The following is a 12130-nucleotide window of genomic DNA, read 5'->3' as shown; positions in this document are numbered from 1 at the left end:
ATTCAGTCAACAAAGGGCAAAATGGAAATCCAGGTGGTAGGTGGGTGGTGAAGATAGCTCTGAGAGAAAATGAACTTTAAGCACCCTACATTTGCTCAGTTGCCATCTTGCCACATATTTATGGAATTTACATGCCAAAAGCTGGCTTTGGTCGCCTCAATTACCAGATCAGTTTGTACAAATCTATAAAGACCTTTTTGAAGTCAGATGACAGATATATAGGATTTTTCAGAATAAATGCAGCAAACAATTCAGTGAGGGATGACCTGCAAGGACTGAGTAAACTATTAATATTTATACAAAGATGCCACAATGATATATATGAATAGGAAGAATGACTAGTATCCAAAGGACATGTTGAGCTTAGATTATTGTCAACAGAATTCCTAACGGCATAACATTTCCTCATACGAACATCGGGGCCTAAAACATGGGCAATTCCTGTCTTAGTGCGTAAAGCGCCTTTGTTGTGCTTTTCCTCTGACAAGTGTTAGGATTCCTTGTTTCCCACAGAATAAGGATGTGAAGTAAGTCTTTATACATAGCGCTGTGTTGGCAAACAAAAAGAGTGTTTACTCCAGTCCTTACTGCCAAGTATGAGGTACTTCGGCGTGAACATCAAAAGCACTGAAATGAGTATTAGCTGATTCTTAAGAAACGTGAATAATGCTATTGCTTGCTAGAAAGAAGCAATTGGTCAGCCACAAAGTTTTGAAAGGAGGCAGAAGAGTGGAACAAGTTCAGAAAGGAAGGTAACCCACTAGGCTCCTCCACATGGCTTGGGTGTTGATCGTTCACCCTGAAGTTAGAGTGTGTCCGGAGCTTTATTGAACATTCACTCTGATTCGTTTATACAACAATGAGCATCCAACTGGATGTGTGCAGTGATTCTGCACTATGCGTTTCAATACATTTTGCCCATTGCTTTTCCAACTGCAGAGAGTCTGTGTTGTTGTTTTAAGTGGATTTGTTGTGCTAGGCTGACATTTAATTGTGTATACCTAATTTTCTAGTATGTGCTTGAAACCCTCTCTCAAAGTCATGATCCTAACTTTGGTAAAATCAGAAAACTGGGATTTTGTGTCTTTTCGTAGGGAGACTTGCAAAGTTCCTCAACCTGTCACAAAAGTAAAGATTATCCAGGAAAATATATTTCCTACTCTAGGTTGGGATAAACCTAGCAAAGCAAAGGTGGGAAACCAAAGCAAAGGTGGGAAAACAGATTGTTCGAAGCTGTATTAGGCAACCAGCTTTAATTCCATTGTGGTGGGTTTCTCCTTGATACGTTTCTTTATTTCTTTGTGACTTAGGCTCACATTAACAACACAGCTACAGCCGTGTGGGGACTACTTCTCTGTGGGATAATCAGGGTAAATAAAAATAAGTGGATTTTTTTAAAGTACATCTTTAAAAAATAATTAGATTGTAACTTTTGTTCAGATTTCAGCTATAAGTTTTTCTTTTTAAAAACAACCTGGTTTAAAATGAAAGCAAAAATAGAACTTCTTAAAACTAAATTTATAACCTTACAAATTCATGAAAGGCTGCTTTAAAAAAGGAAAGAAAGAAAGAAAAGTGAGGAAAACATTTTCATCAGTCATTAATAAGTACAGTAGATCATGCATTTATATTCTGGGTTGATAGTGGGGTTCAGGAACTCGAAAGACAACACATGTCATCCAGTAATCCGTCTGAGTGCATGTGATGGGGGCCCATTTTTAAATTAAAACCATATCTACAATATCCATCTCATATCATAGATGCAATTAGCTGAGAGAATCAACAGAAGCAGATAGGGCTTATGCCTCATTCTGCCCTCAGGCTTCCTTGATCCAGAATGGCTCTTGCAATCCCCACATACCACAATCCTCATAATTCAGTGCATTAACTTGTTTAGGAGTTTTACCCAATTAAGGGAAACTTTTTTTCCGTAGTGACATGGCATTTACTCATAAAGTGATGATGTCACTCTATGAATTCTTTTGCCTATTGCATCTAGCATTCAAATATGTTTCCTCAAGAGTGGGGAAATGTCAGGCTTGTAGGATCTTTTCATTTTGTTTTGTTTTTTGCGTGCTAAGATCGCGCAGCTCCCGCCATCCCAATCCACACAATAGACATGACACAGTGTACTGGGATCAAATAAGGCCACAATTTTATTGCTTACAGGTGTCAGAAGCCTGGCCTAAGCATTGGGTTCTGCCAAGGACTTCCAGGTCCACCTGCTGGAAGTAAAACCTGGGCCAACCCAACAGGGGAGGGGGACCTATGACTTACATCAAATAGGAGTGCCACCTGCTGTCCTGAGGAGTGCTGTGGCCCCTGCCTGAGCATTTGGACAAACTAAACTCCTCCTGGATCCCTTTAATGGGGTACCCATTACTCAGAGGGGCAGGCAGAGGCTACAGTTTCCCCTCCAGCCAAGACTAAGGCTTACCCAATGCCCAAACTGCCAAAGTTGGGACAGTTGCTATGAGGTAGGCAAACACCGTGAGTCGTGGGGCAATTTGCCTGATGGAAAAATTCCTGCCCAGTCTCAAATATGGCAGCCAACAGCATCCATAGCAAGGTCCAGCATGAAAATAAAGCAAAAAAAAGAGAGGAAGGGAGGGAGATCTGCTTTCCCCAGCTGTATTACTAGGCATAATTTAGAAAAGGGCCCATATGAAGATCAATTTTGCTTTCCTTGTGTTCCCCCCCCCCCCATGAAAAGAAACATGGAGGGCACATTTAAATTCATTGATTCCCCCCTCCCTTTTTAAAAAAAAGAAATTCCATAATTGAACTCTTTGGTTTATGGTGAGATTTGACCATTTCTTCTTCTAAAACGGTAATTAAAGACACACTCCTAAACTTGCACACTATGTAAGCAGCAAAGCTTTGTACATGATTGTTTCTTTTGCTTGTTTGCAAGCTAGGCGCCATGTACTTACACTTTACCTTGATTTTTCACCCTTCAAAACTGGTCTGGGGAGATGTGTCCAGTCAGGAATTCCAAGGGTATATCTTTCCCAGACACTCGCTCCAGATAATTTCCCCCACAGAACAGTGTTTTACCTAAACTGCCATATACTAAAGAAAATGTCCAGGCATAAATTGAACAAGTGCCTTATAAAAATTACCATAGTATATTCTGCAAGGGAGCACATGCTAGAAAACAAGAGCAGACTGGAAAAGTGATGAAGAGGGACAGCTTGACAGGGAGCACCAGCCTTGTTGCCTTGGTAATGGGCTGTCACATTCCCTTTCCTTCTCCCCCAAGTTATACAGACCAAGGGCAGTGCAGGGGCTTCACTGACCCTCAGTTAGAGCACGAAGGAGGGGTCTTGACCTCTGCTTCACTGAATTTCATTGCCTGCTAGTTTAGTACAGAGAGATGAGCAGCATGCAAGCAAGCAAGCAAACACCTCCATTTGCCACAAAATAGCAAAAGGCAAGGATGTAATTGGGCTGGATTTTAAAAATGTTCCTGAACAACCCCACAACCCCATTTTGGCTTACCTTTAATTGCGATAGCTGAATACTTCCCTTGTTACTCAGTATTCCCTTAATACACCTTTACCTTCACTTACGAATGCCACCTCAGCTGCATGAAAATATCTGTTGTAATTGCACCTGGTATCTGTGAGTTCCACAGGTCAAGTTTTTTGCTACACAAAAACAAGCAAGCCAAAGCTCATTGCAGGAAAGTCTGGTGTGTGTTGGGGCTTGTGTGCATGCTCTCCCATGCTGACATATGGTTATTTGCTCCTCAATTTCTGAAATGTAGTTTTGGGAGCCTTAGGCACTGTGAGGCAATCCTTTTCCCCCTTTGTCTTTTTAAAGGTAATTACTGTTCATATAGTTCCAACCTCCGTGCTGAGATCTTTCTGCAAAAGACAATAAGTTTCTGAAATCTTTCCCCATTACTGCATGCATACCGCAGATGCTTAGTAACCTTTCCAAGCATGCTGTTACACTTGTCATGCAAATAGAGGATAATTAATTATCATGCCTAGAGTGTGACATTTACTGTGCAAGGGTTCTTGAGACTTCAGGCCAACATCTTTAACTAGTTCCAAGCAGGATGGTCCAATCATTGGCTTCCGCCATAGTGAGCGCTCTCAATGAATGCCTTTGTGACATAAAAGATAAATGTGGGAAACCTTTTTCCAGGTGTGATTTCTGTCGCTTGACTGGGATGACGGAATATAAACACATGCCAATTGTCTCTGTGTGAGGTTAAAAAGTTACATAGGGTTAACGCATAACTCTTTCCAACTTGGCAGAGACGGGGGGTGTATGCTTGTTGCTTCTTTCATCTATTTGTTCTGAATTCCTTCTTTTCTATCTTTCTTCCCCTCTTCTTGTCGCCCACAGTTCCACCAAGTGAAAAGAGTGATGACCATCCTTTTCCTTACTATGGTTATTTCATACTTCAGTTGCATGAAAGCTGCCCCAATGAAAGAAGTGAGCATCAGAGGACCAGGCAGCTTGGCTTATCCCGGTCTCCGGACACAGGGAAACCTGGAGAACCTCGGCGGGCCCAATGACGCCTCCAGAGGATTGACGTCCTTGGCGGACACTTTCGAACATGTCATAGAGGAGCTCCTGGATGAGCAGCAGGTCATCCAGCCCAGCAAGGAAAATAAGGATGCCGACTTGTACTCATCTCGGGTGATGCTAAGCAGTCAAGTGCCTTTGGAGCCACCACTGCTCTTTCTGCTTGAGGAGTATAAAAACTACTTGGATGCTGCAAACATGTCCATGAGGGTCCGGCGTCACTCCGACCCGGCTCGCCGCGGGGAGCTGAGTGTGTGTGACAGTACGAGCGAGTGGGTGACGGCGGCTGAGAAAAAAACTGCGGTGGACATGTCAGGGGCAACCGTTACAGTCCTGGAAAAAGTCCCGGTACCCAAAGGCCAACTGAAGCAATATTTTTATGAGACCAAATGCAACTCCAAGGGTTATACGAAAGAGGGCTGCCGGGGCATAGACAAGAGGTACTGGAATTCCCAGTGCCGAACTACCCAGTCTTATGTGCGAGCTCTCACTATGGATAACAAGAAGAGAGTTGGATGGCGGTTTATAAGAATAGACACTTCCTGTGTTTGTACACTGACCATAAAAAGGGGAAGATAGTGGATTTGTGTTGTATAGATTATATTGAGACAAAATTTATCTATTTGTATATATACATAACAGGGTAAATTATTCAGTAAGAAAGAAAAAATAATAATTTTATGGACTGCATGTATAAATGAAGTTTATACAGTACAGTGGTTCCACAATCTATTTATTGAACATATCCATGAGCTAAAGAGGAACAAGACAGACAGAGAGAGAAAGAGAGAGAGAGAGATAAATTCATTTGCGCACAACTTTGAGAAAAAAATGCATTACATTCCTCTAACATTGTGGTTTGTTGCTGTTGCCAAGAATTGAAAACTTAAAAAAATTAAAAAAATAAAATTGCATGCTGCTTCAATTGTGAATTGATGATAAACTGTCCTTTCAAAAAAAAGAAAATGAACCAAAACATTCCGTTTACATTTTAGACAGTAAGTATCTTGATTCCTATTAGTATTATATCTGTTTACTGCTTTTAAATTCTTCTGGTAGCGTTGGAATTAAAACAATGTCAAGGTGCTGTTGTCATAGTTTTACTGTTGATTTTTTTTTTTAATTTTAAAATTCCCACATGGTTTTAAAAAGAGGAGATTGCTCCCTGTCATCACCGTATATGTTCTGGATAAAACAAATTTGGGGTTTTTTTGTATGTTGTGAAGGTGTTTGCAATATCAAATCAGACTACTGAAAAAAATAATAAAAAAGGCAACTGAAAAAGACAGTGTTGATGTTCCTCCCAGTGCTCTTTTCTAATCTACAGGCAGCACTTTTATGTTTGTCTAGGTGTGGTTTCTATTCTATGATTGTTGCTTTAAAGACCTGCCTTTTGCTTGTTTTGTATTTTGGTTTCTGGGGTCCGTCCGTCCCCCAACACCTTTCCTCTCTTAGGAAGAAAACAAATTGCATTCTCTTTCAAATATATTCCCCCCATTTTCCTTGGGTGTTGAGAACAAAGATGATTGCCCCAGCCTAGGAAGGGAGATCTGCATACACAGCTGGTGTGGATTCCTCAGGATCTTTTGCCAGGCTGCAATGAGCCTGGTGAGGATGGAAAATCTCATCACCATCCTCTCGTTGTATGAGCGGAGTCGGTTCAGGGAGAAGTAGTATTTGTGTCTGGATTAAGTATCCCCTTGAAGTACAATTGCCAAATCTTGGCAAGGAAAAAAGAGAGGAAAAGGATCACATGAATATCAGATGGTACTTTAGCAAATACATTTAGAATGCCACAATGCTGTAACTTATGGATCCAGACGGTCTACAGTTGTGTTGGCAACGGAAGGAGTAGCAATCGCTACTGAAAAGAACTGCACAGAGAGACAGTGAAGCAGTAAAGGCTTCCCTGTGCGAGTAAATATATGCAGGGCAGCCAGATGCTCTTATTGTAAAAAAGAATGTCTAGTATGCCCCGGTTCTCAAATACCTGCTACTTTTTCTACTTGAGATAATATGACAGAATCCAGGCCTGAAGGAGTGGCTCTGGAATCAGGTAGACAGAGCCTTCTACCTCAAAAACCCAACTACCTGTTTCGTCTAAATATGTCTGCAACGGTCTATGGCTTTTTGAGAGGTAGCACACAATAGCCTTATCTTCTACAGGCAAGAGAATCCTGTAGAACCATAGCTCTTGGTTTAAAAGGAAATCCTAGGATGCAATCCTGGCATCAGTTGCATGCACTTTAATTAAAGGTAACTCCAGTGGTACTCTTAAGGAAGTAACTGAGCACAGGACTGGTGCCTCTGGCCTTGGATAATTATCAGCAAATCCAGCACAACCTGCAACACAAATAGACAATGACTACATTAGAAATGCCACAGCAAGAGCGTGACCTCTCACTAAATATATTCGGTTTTTGTTTTGGCATGCATCATATAACCCACACGTTGCAATGCAGACAGTGTCATTTATCAAAGGATAATTGCATGTATATTTCATAGTGACGATGCCTACTTCCATGGGTGGGGTCCAATGTTTTGCTAAGCAGAGGTCTTTGCTTTGATGTAGGCCTAGTTTTTCAAAAGTGGTAGATAAGGTAAATCTGTTTCTGGACTGAACCATTTCAAACTGAAAATGAAATACCCCCCACCTCCCCAGAGTGGGGAGGCAGTCATGTCAGGGAGAAGGCTAGTCTATAGCCCTTCTCCTTTGACATCTAGTTTTCTATGTGAAGGGGGAAAGGAGGTATTCAATTATATGAATCTCCACCTGCAGTCTAAAGTAGTACAGTCCAGACACTGGTTTACTATTTGTTTGAACTAGGCTATAAATAAAAACCCAACCTTTCTTGGGTGACATTTCAACTAGAAGACTCGGGCCTTAAGATAATGTGTCTTAAAACACCACAATCCAAAAATAAGCTATTTCAGATGCTAGGATTATTAATTTAGCAGTAGAAATCAGTCCCTCATTTCATTAATAGCCAGTTTATGCAGTTATCAGAAGTAAAAATTGGATGAAAACAAACTTAGCATATTTATTTTATTTATAGAAAATATCAAGCTTTTCACCAACTTCTAATACAGGAAGAAGAAGGTTGGTTCTGGGTTATTACAAATCTATTCACTCTCCTTGGACATGTGTTCACTGTCGAAAAACAAAACACTAACCCAATTGATTAACGACAGTATGCAGGTAGATGCTTTGCCATTAATCAACTCTTGACTGCCCAAGGCTGGGCAAATAAATGGTTGTTACCATAAAGGAAAGCAGATGCTGTCATTGTCCATTTTTAATAGGCAATCCAACTGGAGCTAAATCAGCCTTTCAGCCCAATAGCAATCCCTTTATTTAGCTTTAACCTGCATCCCAGGCTATCTTCACCACAAATTCCTAATAGACGTTTAATATAAGACATATAACTTAAAGGCAGGAAAAATATCTGGGTTACATTAATCCATGCATTTGGAATGGAAAGTCTTTGTAAGATTGTGTTATAAGCAAGAAGCTGTTTTTGTTCACACTTTTGAAAGTGGAAATGAAGGGGAATCATTGTCATCCCTCGGTGGTGTTTTCTTATGCGATGAGAAAATATCACAATCCTGATTTCCTTCAGATCCATTAAGCTAGTTCCCTGCTTTATGGCTGTTCCTAACTTTATGTAGCGAAAGAGTGTGCAGACTTCTTCTCAAGCCATTTCCGCTGATATAAATGGATTCCCTTCCAGCCCCACTGTGTATATAACTAGGTCAACATCCTCACTCAGTCCTAACTAAAGCCTGTCACCTAAATTCCCACTAAAAATTGCAGTGGATCATTACTTAGAGTCATGCGGTTCACAGTCAAAACAAAGGGAAAATCTGAAAGTAAGGTAACTATTGCATATCAGATATACTATACTAATTTAGCCTATATAAAAGATTCTTGGAATAGGTGTGATCTTATATCTGGATGCATAATATTGGTTTCTGGCTATTTTTTAACTCACAAGGAAAGAAAATGATTTTTGCTGTAATATAATCCACCAGCAGAACAGAACATAGAAATGTTTTTGTACATATCCAGAGTGAATCAGCTTTATAATAACTTTATCCCTGTTGGGCATCATATAACATAGGATTAAAAATTAAATAAAATCAGATTTAGCCAGTCCTATTCCTAATAAACTGGAGAATCCTATTCCGTTAGCGGACAATGACTGATACAAGCCCAAAATATTTCAGCCTTCAAACAGGACAATTTAAGGCTCCAACCACTATAGCAGATCTACTCAACTCCATGGGCTTACTGTGGAATCACAAGTTTGTGTATCACAGATTGAAAGCTACATAAGAATGTAATTCGTATATCTAGGAATACTAAATTTTTATTAACAGTTGTACAGTACACTGTAAACACACAAACAACTACAAATCATTATTTGGATGCAGAATCTGCTATGCAACGAATCAATATAGCCCTAGCTTTTGTAAACCGAAACAAGCACTATTCTTAAGACCCATTCTATGCCAGACCTACTACTACAAAATAAATACATGATCACAGGCTTGGCAGTTTTAGTTGAACTGGGGTTTCAAAAATGTCACTCAATTGATTTTTTATTTTTTTTATTTTTTGCTGTGATCTGTCTGTGGCAAAAGTATTTCATGCATGTCTTTGGCCCTATTGTTTTGTTCAAAAAAAAAAACCTCTTGCAAATGTAAGTTAATGTCTGTGGCCTTGTTCTCTCTTATTCACCATGTGTAACAAATATTTATTGTATATTTATATAATTTTATGGGATTTTTGGAAAAAAATGAATCTGGCATTAAATCTTACAAGCATCTGCGTCACATTGTAAATAAAATTAAGCTATATTTAAGTGTACTGATTAACATATAATATATGTTTAAATATAGATTTTTATGTTTTTTAAATATATTTTCAATATATATATATATACAGTATATATAAACTCGGGTTTTTTGGGACCATGTGACTTTTCTCTAATTGTAAACCAAACATGAGTTTTACAATGAAGATGTGTGTTCTTTTTTTCCCCCAAAAGCAAAATCTACTTTTATTTTAACAATAAAATCTTCTTGGTAAGGCAGCTAGGCAGCTGTTTCATATTTGGACAGTTGGCAGGGGAGGGGGAGTTGCAAGAGGTCCTTTTCCACGCACACACACAAAGAAAGGATTCCCCCGCCCCTCCCAGAATAATTCCTAGCAAAACTAGCATCCATGGATCAAACATCGTGATTTTCATTCAACTATAAAACAATGAACAAGTCTAACTTTGTATATATCCATATTAAAAAACTGAATCATGTATGTGAATACATGATGCCCGGATCTGATAGCTCCAGAACATATTTAAAGGTACCGATTCTGCTCTGTGCAGTTCTGAGCTGCTCAATTTGGTTTGGCAACAAAGACCAATCTGCTCACATAAAAGAGTTCTTCCTTGCTCTGCATCAGCACTCCCTAGAACACAGGTGGGGAATCTTTGCCCCTCCAGACTCCCATCAGCCTGACCAGCGACAGGGATATAGGCTTTCCAACCCCTCTCTAGAACTTTGGCAAAATGAGCCATCATTTTAGGTAGATCGTGCACTGGATTTTTTGAAAACTGGGACACTGATCAGCTTTTATATCCTTTTCTCCATTTTAAAGGTAATTGTACTTACAGAAAGCCTGCCATTTAAGAATGCAGGATGGCGATCACATGGCTAAAGGTGGTACCCCCATCAAAAAGTCCCTGCTTGTGGAAAGTTAAAATTTCAGAATCAGTGTTTCCAACCTGTGCTTTTTCAATATATATGACTTCACTCTGTGCAGAGAGGTTGTTGCTGTTGTTTTTTGTTCTTTTATACATAGCAGTGCAACCTCCCCACAAGCAATCTGAAGTAGTGCAGTCCTATTAAGCAATCCATTATGTGTAATTTGGCCTTACGTACTTTTTCTGTGGAGGATGGGAGGGATGCAGGCGATACATTCATGCCATGTTCAGATGATCATCTGCCAGTCACACCCGTCACTAAGAAATCTAGGACAGCAGGAATTTCTGACAAGGTTACAAGTCATTTCAGCTGTCCAGTGAAAATGATGGTTATGAAAATACACCCCCAGCTTGAACTGTACATTACTGAACATACTCATAGCATCACTAAAAAGATATGTTTCTGCTATAACTGCCAAGCCTTTGTACACTTAATGATACTACAGTCCTGTAATAATAAAATAAATCTTAATGATAAAAATTTTTGAAGCTCAGTTAAAAAAATTGAAACCACATTCCCACCCCAACCCCAGATGCCAATAATTTCTTCAGGTGTATCAAAAAAATCAGTACACATCCTTCTTACATTTCCTGGTTTAAAAAGAGGGTAACAATAGTGGTGCATGAAACTGTTCCAGTGTGTAGTTCAATAACTGGAATAATGTAATATCTAATTTTTAAAGACATACTTCGGGAGCAGGTTTAGGGGTATGGGGTTGCAAGGGGGAGGCAGGCTCCATTCACCTTACATGCAGGCTCTGTGCATGGCCCCCTTGTTCACGCCCCCAAACCAACTGCCCAGTCCACCAGGGACTTGGGCTGCCCTGGGTGCCAGCAACCCACGCTACACTGCTGATCGCCAGCATCTCCAGTTTGGACTGAGAATGTGAAACCCTGCACACCCATTGCCAGTCAGTGTTGATAAAAAGGCAGACCAATGGATTGAATTGGTATAAGGCAGTTTCCTATGTTCCAATGACATTAAGGTTTTTCAGAGATACACAAATGGCACATCGTAAGAGAACGTTGTGAACTGCAATCATATGTGATCTTCAGCCAGCATCTTCCCTATAGTTGAGATCATGCTCTCCCACCAGAGGGAAGAAGGAAAAACCGATTGTATCCTCCACACCAAAGTTCGGGATATCATTCAAGAGCTGGCTAACATACAAATACAGTTAAATGGCATAGCAGGAAGATGGTAATGCAAATCCTGTTAGTGTTTATAGGAGACCATTTCTGCACATGTTCATTTCCTATCACTTCCCTTTGCCTCTCTCTCCTACCTACATGCTTTCTGTCATATTTGCATCAAGCTCTTCCTGGTACTCAACTGGGTGTCTCCCTGTCCTTTGATTTCATCCTCCAGACCATCTTCTTTAACCTAGCCATACCTTGCTTCTGCTTCTACTGATACATGCAAAACTACTCCTTCCCTATGATGTGGTCCCTGTAAAGTCTTCTTGGCAGGGACTAGATCAGGTCTGTATTCTAAGGTGTTCCCAACATGTTGCAAGCACCAAATACACATCAAGACATTCAACATGGTGTCCTGCTAGGTACAGAGATCAGAACAACAGTCTTTTTGACCCATCCTAAATCAAAAAGTTATCAACCTGCTTGGAGTAGACAACTTCTGTTGCTCTCCTGCCATTGGAAAATGACATGAATTCACAACGGAGAGCGTTGTTATATTTAGAAGTATGCCTCTTACTTAAGAACCCAAGGCCTTTTAGCTTCACTACAGCTATAAATAGAGAGTTCAGCAATATTCTCACATCTTTCTCACTTCAAAAAAAGAGAAAAAATTCCTTTGACCAGTA

General features: G+C 40.0%; 1 protein-coding gene across 8 annotated transcripts in view; it reads left to right on the top strand.

The window, feature by feature from the left end:
• Window positions 1-9638, top strand: part of BDNF (brain derived neurotrophic factor) — a 72596-nt gene extending 62958 nt beyond the window's left edge. For all 8 annotated transcript variants that reach the window (XM_081883167.1, XM_081883169.1, XM_081883170.1 and 5 more), the window contains one exon: window positions 4360-9638. In XM_081883167.1, coding sequence (XP_081739293.1) covers window positions 4360-5121 — 762 coding nt within the window. In that variant the 3' untranslated portion in view covers window positions 5122-9638. The remainder of the gene's footprint in view (window positions 1-4359) is intronic.
• Window positions 9639-12130: the final 2492 nt, after the last annotated feature.

This window comes from Podarcis melisellensis, assembly GCF_964234715.1.
Source record: "Podarcis melisellensis genome assembly, chromosome: 1".
NCBI lineage: Eukaryota > Metazoa > Chordata > Lepidosauria > Squamata > Lacertidae > Podarcis > Podarcis melisellensis.
Note: the sequence above shows the minus strand (reverse complement) of the source record. Positions and strands in the feature narration are given on the sequence as shown.